Source organism: Phlebotomus papatasi, chromosome 3, assembly GCF_024763615.1.
Source record: "Phlebotomus papatasi isolate M1 chromosome 3, Ppap_2.1, whole genome shotgun sequence".
NCBI lineage: Eukaryota > Metazoa > Arthropoda > Insecta > Diptera > Psychodidae > Phlebotomus > Phlebotomus papatasi.
In genome coordinates, this window is record NC_077224.1 from 39,480,255 (window position 1) to 39,493,766 (window position 13,512).

The window sequence follows — 13,512 nt, forward strand, 5'->3', positions numbered from 1 at the left end:
ATCTGAAAATTAAATTGAATTTACAAATTGAAAAAATCGTAGTGTGATAGCACGGTTATAGTGTTCTGGATTTACTTTTAGTTTTTATTTTTTTTTTTAAATAATTTTTTAATTTCGTTTAGGGGGCGGAAGCAACTGCCTTTTCCTTCGCTACGCCCCTGAATAATTGTAAAATTAGATCTCACTTGATAGTGCATTATAGGGGAATCCCTGGGACCGTAGTAGACTCCGATGATTTTAATTATAGATATTAAATTTTAGAGACGAAACCTACAATATGAATTCATACATAGTATAGGGGAAAGTTCCAATGCTTTGTACGATCCCAAGCTTCGTAATGACTAATTCTTTCCTAGAACTTGAACAAAAATAAAAATTTATTATATTAAAAAATAGATAAAATACGTTGTTTTCCAGTCTTTTTGACTCACGCAACACATTAAGAAAAAAGTGCGAGAATTCGGCAAAAGGCTATTGGATTAAAAAAATCAAAAACCTAGAGAAATCCTAATAAAAATATCTTTCTAAAATTATAAGGTAAGTGTATCAAATTTCGGTATTTGGATGCAAGCGCGACAGCCTTAAGTTGAAAATGTAATATTTTTAATACAAATTGCTAAATATTTTTCGATATTTCTTTTTAATGAGTGCTTTTTGAAACCTTGTAGATATAGTTTATTATCTTTGTTTTTTCTAAAATAATTTTTAAAACATTTTAAAATGAATTAAAATATAAACATAGCTTTGGGTAATATTTCGGACACCTTAATTCTCATAGTTCCTGGCCCTTCCGGAATTCTCCAAGTCTTTTTCACATCATGTCGTTCGTCGAAACGATATTTTCTTGCATTGTATAATGTCCAAGAGTATGCAAAAACTAAAAATTTATAGAAATTTGAGGAACAAAAGAAGTGGACGAAATTGCAAGCTGGCCGAAATTTGGTACAGTTACCTTATTGGTTTTTTTTTTAATATATATACTGTGGTTAACATGTTTCAATGAGAATTATTCCATGCTTTATTTTATTTATTTGGAAATGGTTTTTTTATACGAGATAATTCACAAAAAGATAGATAAGTCTTTTTAGTTACGTTTCTGATTTTTTATTTTGTTATTTACCTTATTTCTATATTTACAGTGAACAGTATAAGAATTTGATATTTACATTAAAAAACTCTCATTTGTAAAGTACTTAAAAGAAAAAAAGATCATTATGCATTTATTCTGATCCATTTTTCTTTCATGACAAACAAAAAAACTTGATACATCGTTCTAGGAAAAAGCTGTTGATTTTCTAATTCTCCAGTTTTGCCGCAATACTGCACAAATTGTCCTCAGCACAAGAACAGGAAGAAATCCATTTTGTGTAACGTTTTAATTCTTTCATCGTGTTACAGACATTTTCTTCTCCGATATATTTATTCATTTATTCATGCGTGGATTAAAATATTTGCTTACATGCCATAACAATAAATCCGCCAGTCCCTTAGCTCGCCGAACGATTCGGCGGGTAGATCTGGCTGGATTATCCCAGAGAGAGGGAAAAGAATTGTAAAAGGGCACCGGATGAAATGCTCTGAGCCGCTTCCCTGAGGCCCCTTCTGATTGCAATTGGGCGTAAATGGGAGCAAGAAAGAGAGAGAAGGAAATTGGGATATATGATGTGAAATTTCCAGGAGAAGATTAGCATAATCCCTCGTCCAATGGGGGAAGAGCATTTGGGAATTGTAAGTGAGAAGGCTCACAAATTACTCTGGAGCAATCATTGTTCAGCTGTCCATCAACCCACTGAATTGCTAACAACATTATTGAGACACACAACTGACTTAAGTGAATAACCGAAAGGTAATGACTAAAATGAACACAATCCGAGTTCATATTTTTTTGAGAATATAATAAAACGTTTTTTCTTTCACCTTTGCTCCATATTTTTGTTGTTCGTTTGCAAAACAAAAATCCGTGGATAAACCTTTCTTTTGATCCTGGTTTTCACCTCAAAATACCGTCAAAAGGAAACCAGAAGCATTCATCGAGATTAAAAGCAAATAATAAACTTCTTCCATGAGCAAACAATTGGCCAGAAAGAATGCCCCAGGAATGCATTTTGCTTCCAAGCTCAATTTCATCTTTCTGTGGTCATTCTCCAGAATTGAGACGGATCCTCCGAAGAGAAAAATGGGCATTCAGTGAAATTGCTACCGTGTAATCCTCATCCAGGTCAAAATGAGCAATTGCCTATGAAATTGTTTTCTCACTCAATTTCCTGGATCTTCCTCAAGTAATTTATTTAGCGGCAAAAAAAAAACTTATTGAGAAATCCTCAGCAGACTCAATGGAGACGCCTGGTTTGGCTTTTAAGGCTTTTAACCGCTTGCTAGCGACTCTGGTAGCTAGTAGGAGCATTACGACAGGGTAAGCATTTAAAATAAGAGTTTGTAACGGATACTTCACAATAAGAATTTTCAGTCACTCATTGTCCGTATTGGCACTTTAATATTAAGAGATTTAATTATCACGTAGAAACAATGATATTAGAATGTACTTCTAACAACTGAATTACATTTATAGTAAGGTGGGGTAACTGGATCGTTTTCCGAATCCATATTATTCACTGACGTTCAGCCACCTCTAAACAGCGTTTGCCCTATTGCAAAAGAAAGCGGAATAGGAATAACAAGCGAAAAATTCCTTGGAATTTTCCACTATTTTTCCTTAAAAATTCCATAGGAATTTTCCATAATAGGTTCCAAGGAAAATTTAATGGATTTATGCTGGATTTTTTCTATAGAATACATCCATGGAAATGCTCGTGGAATTTATGTGGATTGTTCCACCAAAATAAAATGGAGAAAAAATGAAGCTGTCACATGCACCTCATGATTTTACTTCCGAATTTTATATAAACGGCAAAGATTACGAGGATTATAATATGTTTTTATAAACCAGCAATAACGAATTGACACTTTGAGCAATAAAAAAATATTTTATTAAAAAAAAAAATTTCCTAAAATATATATTAATTAACATAAAAACAGCATTATTTTAGGTTGGAGACCTATTTAATGTAATCACTTCATTATTATCTACACGAAACGCAGCATCGCATAATTAATTATATTATAATTGCCACATGAATCACTAGAAATGTTTGCGGAAGGTTTGGAAACAAATTCTAAAAGTTGTCGCAACACCATTTTATTTGTTTGACATTTGAGAAAACTAGTGGAAAAATCCATATAAAACACTATGGAAAGATAGTGGAAATTTCCATATGTTTTTTCCAGCTTATCCCGCGGACGTTTTACGTGTGAGTTTCCATATAAATCTTCCGCGGAATACCGCGGAATTTAACGCTGGAATTCCAGCATGTCGTACTAGTAAATTCCATGGAGGACTATGATTTCCATGGAATTTCCGGCTTTAAATTCCATAGGAAAACTTAGTGGAATTTTAGCGTCAAATTCCAGCGAATTTAGCCATTTGGACGCAAGTTTCCCATTGGAATTTTTGCGGAATTTTGCTATGGGGTTGTCTCATCAAATACAGCACCGTGAGAATAGTGCCAAAAAAATTTTTTCCTTGTTGAAATATTCCTATATAAATTCCTATTCTAAGTCTTCGGACTGTTTTCCAGAAAGTTTTGTTTGCCATCCTATAGTCAAGCCCCAACTTTTGACCGAACTTTTCTTACGGCACTTCTCTACGGCTTTAACTATGAGCTTTGCAGCCTTTTACGCTTCAACGTAACGATCACTAAACTAAAAATCCCTATGTTGAATTTTTGAAAGGATAAGATGCCCTGGAAGTATGGGCTTAGAATCATCATTCTGCATAAATTTCCTTTACCTACTATTTTATTGCCGAATTCATCTGCTCTAGCTTTAACTTTTTCTGCCGAAGAGTATGCTGCCCATGCTGCCCCAGTTTGGAACCGATCAACCCGATCAACCCATGCAAAACAAGTCGATGTGACGCTCAATTACACCTACCGTATCGTAAGTCGGATGACTTTGAGACCCTCCTGTTCGTATGCTTTCCTTTAATTGTAATGTTGAAAAACGGATGCCATCGATCAGACATCGTAGATCGGATCGGTAAAGACCATCCTTAGGTCCTAAAATTATAGAAAAGCTTACGAACAGGAGGGGGTCAAAGTCACTCGCAGGAAGCAGTCACCCAGAGTTATCCAACGCCCAAAACGATGAAAGGCACTGTTGGGCACTGGTTATTTGAACATCAGTCATCTATGGGGAGATTGAAGTCATTAAAGTCCAGGATTTGCTTCCTGAGAAGCTCGCAACCTATTCATAGAGGCTCCGGTGGCTGACAGAATAGTACTTTGGGCTCAATCTTTTCCTGAAAATGTTGTTGAAATGAAGCAGGGCTTGGTAGCGGGTCATGAATCAAGTTGGCCCACACGGCGGGCACTGAACCGACTAAGAAAAAGAGCTAACTGGTGCTCTTATCACCCCTCCTCACACGAGATCCTCAACCAGACAGTGGAAAATACAGTTTGGAGTCAACGAATGTCTACACAGAAAATAATATTTTGTAAAAATGTTCGTAAATGTTTGTGAATTCCTATGGGGGAGTTACAAAATGCTCGTGAATCGTATAACCCACAAACAAGTTCGTAAAAGTGTGTACTTTTTCACAAACATTGTTCGTAACATGATCACTTGACGAGCATTCTTTGTACTTTTACAAAAATTTGTTCTTAAATGTTTGTTTTTCTGTCGAACATTTTACGAACAAATTACAAAATTTTACAAACATTTTTGTGTTTACGAACATTTACAAACAAATGTTTGTGAAGGAAGTACAAACTTTTACGAACTTGTTTGTGGGTTATACGATTCACGAGCATTTTGTAACTCCCCCATAGGAATTCACAAACATTTACGAACATTTTTACAAATTTTTTTTTCTATATAAGCATGACCATATTTACGAACTTCGAAGACATAATACAACGCAAATATAAATTATGATGCTATTTAACTGAAAAATGAGTGGAATGGACATCCTAGAGATAGGAAATAGCGGCTTATCCATTTTTCCCTCTTAGGCTGCTTTTTCTTTTTCTTTCTCTTTTTTTATCGTGATGAAGATACCTGAGAAGCGAATAAAGAGTTTTCTACTGTTTTACTCTGGGGGTTGGTTGCCAACAATAAGACGGCGGTGGCCGTTATAGCATAAACATTAAATTCCTTAAAAGCCTGTATCCCTCAAATTTTTATTTTCGAAGGAAGAGAAAATAAATTGAAATTGAAATTGAAAAAAATGAACATGCTTTTTTTGGCACTTACTGTTTTCAAGTGCTTCTGCTTAATCGACTTTACTTTATGTAAAAAGTCGATAATACAGAAGCACTTGAGAACAGTAAAGTGCTAAAAACATATTCATTTTCCATTTTCCATTTTCAATCTCAAACGATTTTGGACATCAAAATGTTTTAAAATTGAATGTTCGCTAAGTAAATCTCGAGAAGAAAACAAACTTTTTCGTCATTATTATTTTAATTCTTGTAAATTACTGTCGCAAAATAGAACTAATATGAATCAAAAAAAGAACTCTATTAATCAATTTTATACAATTTCTTTAGTGAACTTAACAGTCTATAAAAATTAGTTTTGTTATTTTCTTTAAAAAAAAGTATTCTAAATTCACTGTTTTTACTGCTTCATGTATAATAAACTAAAAAAAATTACTGAGGGCCAATACAAATCCGTTTTTTTTTCACATATTAGAGAAAAAATACATTAATAAATTCTTATTGAAGACATTTCTAGTGACATTTTTTTTCTAAATACTTGCTATTACCTATTTGTTTTATTTAAATATTACAATTAATTAATGCACTTGTTATTCTCTATTTATTGCTATCGATAAGTATTTTTTTAATAATAAACTTTCTCATTTTTTTTATTACGCGTAGTGTAGATAAATATATATTTTTCCTTGGCGAAAGTGCGGTTTTCGAAAAAAAAGTTTTTTTCTTATGGATTTTATGCGTGATTATTTTTTGTATAATTTTTTTCTATTAGAAAAATTAAGAGACCAATTTTAGAAGCGATAAAGATTATTTTTGTAAAAAATGTGAAGCCACTGATTTCGAAAGGCCTCACTTTTTCCGAATAATTTCGATTTTACTAACTTTTTTATTTAATAAGTACACACACGTAAAATAGAATTAGAAAGGCGAAAAAATTAGGCACATTTTCTTTGTCGTTTCATCTTATTCGATTCATTTAAGCACTTGTTTTTTTTTGGGTTTTCTTTTTGATTAAAAAAAAAGAATTATTAAGTAGAAAGACAATTTCCCGAAAGCTTTTTCTTCAGCTATTTCCTTTCTACAACACATTTTTGATTTTCGGCACATTAGTTAAAAGTTTTTTTTGTTTTTGTTAAAAAAAAGAGGACTTACTTTTTTTTCTTCTTCATCTTCCTATACAACAGAAACAACATCCTTTGGTAAATTACTTTCCAAAATACAACATATCCCACTTTCTCCCTCAATTTTTTTCTTGTGACTTTCTTTTCATTTTTTGTGTTTCACTTGAACATTTACTTTGTGGCTTTACTTTCCAGCGTACGTTGGATTCTTGAAGGTGGATGTAGCTTGCTTGTAAATAGGATTTTCACCCTGAAAAACAAAAATAAATATATATTTTTTAATTAATCCATTAAAGATTAAGGTACTATGCACAAATATAGCATGATTCATAAGATTTTTTAATCTGAAAACTCATTTAAAAGCTAGAAAAGGCGTTTGAAAGCTATTGTATATTGTCTTATTATCAATAATTAATATTTTTCTTGTCCCTATCGCTAGATGTCAGAACTACCGATGAAGAAATCTATAATTTTTCAATTAATTAAATTCAGAATATTTTGTGGACAGAATTGCGCAAAAACAGAGTCGAACTTTCAGGTTTACCTAAAAAAAATCTCAAAGTCCGATAGAATTGTAAATTTTTACAATTCTATTCCTATCAGAGAATCCGACTTTCTTCGTTTTATTAGAAGGATCCCGAGATCAACTCGGGATCCTTTCGATTAAGGCAAGATTTCGATTAAGGCCTCTACACATTGTGAGCCATTTTCTCAGGTAATTTCCTTCAAAAAAGCAATTTTTGACGAAAATTGCTCTTAAATGTGTAAGGGCCTTTAATTTCTGTCATACATATATCAATTGCCATCTTAAGGTATCTACACATTATGATAAATTTTTATCAAAAATTAGCTTCAATAAATGTGCATTAAAAAATTTGTCTACACATTGGTATGAATTTTTGACAAAAAGATAGGTTTTTGAAAAAAATTTCACTGATTTGTAGACAATTTCTTTCAAAAATCATATCAAATTCAAGATAATTTTCATCAAAAAAATTTGAAAGAAATTACCCGCTACACATTGCAACAAAATTCATCAAAGTCATTTTTAACAGAATTCTTGAAGGAAACCATCACGATTCAAGATTGTTTTTCATGAAAATTTGTTGTTTACTGCTGGAAAAAGTGATAAAAGCGCTTTGTGAAGTTCTTTAGGATAGTATTTAGAATACGGCAATTTCTAGAGAAAAATCACAGGATTTGTGAAATTGAAGTCGGCGGCAGACGCAAAAAATGGAGATTGGCAATAAATTATTATTATTATTATTATTATTATTCGTATGTTCCTTCGAAGGCTACCCAAGAAGCAAATAGCTGCCTTATAGAACCAAGTATTAAACAAGTCTTTTAGTGCACTTTTAAAAGACTTAAAGTGAGAATTTTCTGTTGAAATTCCTATAGAAGCTTCTAAGATCCTTAAGAGTGCGCCACTTTACTTATAGGAATCTCTGTGATGGAACCAAGAGCATTATAAGCAAATAAAAAGATTTTTGGATCTATAGTGATCTCTACTTCAGGAATTCTACAACACTATATTAAGAAAAAATTATTTCTTGAGTAGGTTGGATTCCATCAGAACAACATCTCCAAACAAAAAAAAAAACAATGTTCTTTTGCATTTTAGGAAAATTTTCCACAAAAATTCACTAAATACCATTCCAAGGAACTTCCATAAACATTTTTCTGGCTTCATACAGCAGAGAAACAATAAATTTTCATGAAAGACAATCACAAGAGCAATTTGTCAAAATTTTTTGATGGAAAATAAACCCAATGTGGAGGCATTCTGTTCAAAAATTCCTTCAAAATAGGAATTTTTCTTTCAAAAATTTTTGAAATAATTCTTGATGAAATCTATTCCAATGTGGAGACACTCTAGGCAGAATTTAGATCTCTGGGGCCGTATCCTTCACTTTGTGAGAGAAAATTTTGCGCGAGTTTTTCCCACCAATTTGGAAAATGATTGTTATCAAATTAAAAAAAAAATTAGAAAAATAATAAGAAATAAGAAAAAATCGAAATTCCTGCACAGTTTATTATGATAAAAACTTCATTGAAATTTGTAATAAATATACGGAAATTGTATTTATTAAGTGAAATAATCATTTAAAAAACCATTTCAAAAATTAAAAAAAACGCGATATTTTAATTTATTTGCTTATTTAATATGTAAATAAATCAAACTCTCACCGGGAATACAACTCGAGACTTCTCCCCAGTTTTGTGTGAAATTTTCCAATCAAAAATTTTATGGATACCAAATAGGTAAGTTCAACAAGGAGAGTTGACTTTTCCCTCAAAATCAAACTCTCACATCTGGAGGATACGGCCCGGTACAAGACATCGGAAAAGTATATTACTTTAGAATACATGATTGCATTATTCGGGTAGGAGAAAAACTACCGCAGACCTAGAGAGTATTTCGAACGTGACTATTTCGAATATATGGGAATAGGTATTTGCGAAAAATCGTTAAATAAAGGTACTCTCATAAAAATAAACAATGAATTGCATTTTTTCGAACTCATAGAATATGACAAAAAGATCGCTGAGTAAGGGAATTCTGTAAAACTCTGGCAATGTCATATGACAAATTGAGTTTAAATCTCAGGAGAGATTTTTCGAAAATGCGATTCTGTAACCGTGACAATGCCATTTCAACTCATGTGGCATTGTCAGAAGTCACATATTTGAGATTTCTGGCAATTCAAATGACAATAAATTTCGTGAAACAAATCAACCAAGACGCACTGTAGGGGAAGTGCTTATAATTTTGGACAGTCTGCTTATAAGCATCGAAGTTCCAAGTTTGAAGTGCGATATTTTCTATACTAATTGACATTTCTTGTTACTCTCTTTTCAGAAGGGTTGTTTAGAAACTTAGCAAGCTATTTATCGTCTTATTTTTACTGAAATTAGTTTTAATACGTTTAAAAATGAATTGATATGTAGAGGTGAATTTGACTCTTATTTTGGACAACTTGTTTATTAATTTGGCCAACTTGGCTGTAAATTTGGACAGCTAATCCGCCTCAATAGGATGCCCATTGTTCTTCATTTGATGAACCAATCTTACCAAGTCCTCTTCCTGTTCATGTAAGGGAAACGTAGAATGTCACAGAAGCCCGGAAACTTTCCATATCATTCATTAAAGTGAGTTGACTTCGATACTCCAAGTACGTGCAGATTCGCTCATTCCCTGACCTTTCCGGGAGCCTTTCAAGGCATTTCTCGCTACATCTCTTTCGTAGAGATGATGCTCCTTTGTTTCTCCAGGCATTTGTCCAACCTAGTCATCACAAAAGCTAAAACTTCACGAAATTTCGTGAGAAAAACACCTGTCCAAAATAAGAATCATCACCTCACTGGTGAATGTCTTAAAAAATTTCCCATTTTTCACACGAAAAATATAATTCACAAGGCAAATCTCACTTCAGGTCAAATGTACAAATCTTCAGTAACGTGAATCAACACAATATTCAATGAATATTCAATAATATCACTCAAAAACAGCGAACAAACTTTGTTAGTACTTCACCAAAACTAAATAAGATTGAAGTAAGCCACGAAGTTCTGTCATATTTCTCGTAAGCAATTGCTCACACTGAATTTTCAACAAAGCAATTTCAACTCAAATCATATTCAAAATTTAACGTATTTAGTGTCAAAATCTTCCAAAAAGAACAAATATTTAGATAGAATTCATTTTTCATCAAATATTGGAATAAAAATCCATCATTTTAATCAATTTATTTTTAGTGTCCAATTTTACCCTCAAAGTGTCCAAATTTAGAAACTGTCCAAAATTATGAGCACTTACCCTATCTGCATAATGTCACTAAGAGATTACATTGAAAAATTCAGGGGGTGACATTAGCTCTGCAAAAATGCGACCAGTTTTAGTGTAAATTTTTTCTTGTTTTCGTACACACTTCACGAGATATCTCCAAAACTACGTAGGTTGCCAATTTTGGGTTTTCGGTTGCATATTCTCTATTAAATTGACTTTTATTTTGTATTTGTGTTATTTGCTAGTTCATTCTTCATTGACAATAAACAGCTAATAAACTCAAAAGTTTTTTCGGAACGATAGAAACATAAGAAACGTCATGCTCCTGGAAAAATTAATTAATTGCATTTTCGAAATTACAGAATTCCCCTACTCGAGTACAAATGGTAAGAGATAATGAGTATAAACGGTAAGAGATATCGACTTCCGGTCTGCAGTAATCCCACTCCCTAAAATGAACATAATCTTTAGACATTTCTTTCTTCTTCCCCTCCAAAACCATGATTTTGGTTTATTTCGAAAATGACTCCTAGGATTTTTATTAATTCCAAAAGAGAGCAGTCTATACAATCCACTTTTTTTTTCAACTTCTCACCATGCTATGCACCAAACGATTATAGACATCAACTTTCGATTTCTATGAACCCCCTCCACATAAGTTAACTATCTCTAGCGAGCTGACTTACGCAAATTACCTCCTACCCTTTCCAACTCCTCCAAAAACATATATTTTTGCTTATTTAAAAATTGGACCTGAGGATTTCGTTCATTTTAGGATATTTTTTGAAGGTAGATTAGTAGATCATTTCGTCCATTTACACAGCTTTCTCCGGAAAATTTGCCATCGATCAAAGGTCAAAAATATTAAAATTACACCTTTCTTAATCAATTTGCAATTTCGAGATAGTTTACTGATGATTTATGGGTTAATTTAAATCGGTAATAAACTGATGTGGACCTAAAAATTCTTCTGCAGAGCTCTTTCTTGTGAATTTGAGCACTTCGCAAAGCATGGAACGCCTTGCCTTGATTTTTTAAATATTTATTTAAAAAAAATCTCCTTGTAATTCTGACATTAAATCTTTAATTTAAATAATTAACATTAACCCATTAAGTTAATGTACCAGAAATACTTAAGATAGAATGTTCATATTTTGGGATTAGTTTCCTACAGATTAGTAGATCAATTTTTTGAAAAGAAATTTTTTTTTTATCTCATATGGGGGCGCGGGAACCTCTGTCAAACACACGTCTTAACGGTCACTGAATTTAAATTCTGTGCATTAATTCATTACAAACTCTATTGATTTAGATAGAGTAACTATCCAAGAACACAAATTGGCAACTAGAATTCAAATCAGAAAAGAGGAAAGAGACCAATTTTAACAAATTCGACGGGATGTCGTATTTTCCGTTCACCATTTTGAGCAAAAATTTTGCATGACCTTCCGCGAAGCGAAAAAAGAACAACAAAATGCATTTCTATCTCTGTCGGACTATTTTTCCCAAGTAATTGAAGAACTAAAGTTACTAAAAATCCATTCCCGACAGCAATTCGGTGAAAAATTGCCCAGGAATAAATCATCTAAAATTATTCAATTTGCGTATGATGTATAATACCATGGTAAGGAATGGGTTAAACTTGTTTTTAAAGCTGACTGGTATTTCTTAAAAAAAAACTTTAATTTTAGAATGTTAAATTAAGGGAAATGCAAAAAAAATCATAAATAAATTAATAAGATTGCAAAGCACCTTTAAAAAAAATTGAGTAGTTAAAACTTTAAATGTGTTTCCAAGGGAATTTTTAACTTAGAATTGGAAAAATTTTGATATAAAAAAATAAAAAAAGACTTGACTTACCGTATCCCATTTGGCCATCATCCTCTCCTTCTCGAAGCGTGCAAACTCCCGTCGATCATTGATCGTGGTGAGAAGTTTCCACAGCAGGAGAATGGCCAATCCTATCAGGACAATTGCTGCAATTACGCCCAGAACAACACCCAACATGAACACTTTCGGTGGACACTCCCGTTCCTCCTGTGCCCTCACCACGACTTTGTCATCATCGCGATCCGTGTAGACAAACTGGAAACGACAGTCATCTTCATCGTAGAAGGTGCATAAGACCTCATCCTTTGTCTCATCGGCAGTCACTGTTTCCTCCGGGATGGGCGTGAAGAGTGTGCAATTCTGGGCACAGAGATCCTTGTCATCTCCCATTGGTCCCGTCTGATACATCTGACACTGAACACAATCCTTGAATTCATGGCAGCGTCCCGAACAAGTTGGGCACTTCTCGCAGTACCGCCCAGAATACCGGCCCTCGTCCGTGATCTTGCAATTGCACGTGCCACAGACACATTCTCCATTCCCAGAACAAATTTCTCCGTCATTGGGATTGATACAGGTGTCATTGGAAGCCCGACAGTCACAAGCTGTTCCCGTCCATCCCTCCCGACAGGCACAAACACCGCACTGACAAACCCCATGATCCGGACCTGAGCACAGCAATCCGTTGTGTCGATCACACGAGAAATTGTCACATTCGCAGAACTTCCCGGAAATCACCTCTTCAGCATTAGGACGCTTTTCGCATTCGCACACCCCACAGATGCACGTCCCGCGTCCGCTGCAGTCGACTGTACTGTTGTCCGGACGACAGGCTCGATCCCGGTCAATTGCACTGTGAATGTCCAGAACGCCGCATTCACAGTTTCGCCCGAAATACTGGTCATAGCATTCGCAGATACCGCATTTCAAGGTACCGTGGTAGTTGCATTCAGCGGCATTTGAAACGTAGCCACGATGATCAGGATGTTCGCATTCGCAGTCACAAAGCATTTGAAGGTCAACAATCAAGCTCTCATTGATACCCACGGGATAAATCTGCAAGGTAAAAGATGAATTTATTCAAAAGAACGCCAGGACAGGCTATTAAACTGATTCAAATTAACTTTGATCTTGATGAGGAAATTTGACAAAAAACTAAGTATAAAATTAGTGATAAGCCTCACGGTAAAAACTTTTGGACACTGACCAAAATATTGGAACAAGTTTTCCTTGGAACAAATTTTTTTGGAATCGATTTGCACCTAGAAAAGATATTTTTTTGTTCTAAAAAGTTTTCTTTATAAGTTTTGTTATGAAATGCAGTTACAATTTTGTTAGAGTTTTCTTTTGGAACCGTTTTGATAAGGTGGAATATCTACAAATTTGAATTGATTTCGTTTTAACAAATTTGTTCCTGAAGTTTAGAATTTTGTTAGAGTTTTCTTTTGGAACCGTTTTGATACGGTGGAATGTCTACAAATTTGAGTTGATTTCG

At 33.6% G+C, this 13,512-nt stretch overlaps 1 protein-coding gene across 2 annotated transcripts in view; it reads right to left on the reverse strand.

Moving 5' to 3' along the window:
- Positions 1–5,501: 5,501 nt before the first annotated feature.
- The window catches only part of LOC129805590 (integrin beta-PS), a 30,124-nt gene continuing 22,113 nt past the window's right edge, over positions 5,502–13,512 (reverse strand). For both annotated transcript variants that reach the window (XM_055853622.1, XM_055853621.1), the window contains exons 7-8: positions 12,048–13,073; positions 5,502–6,647 (exon numbers count right to left, since the gene is read on the reverse strand). In XM_055853622.1, the coding sequence (XP_055709597.1) occupies positions 6,582–6,647; positions 12,048–13,073 (1,092 nt within the window). In that variant the 3' untranslated portion in view covers positions 5,502–6,581. The remainder of the gene's footprint in view (positions 6,648–12,047; positions 13,074–13,512) is intronic.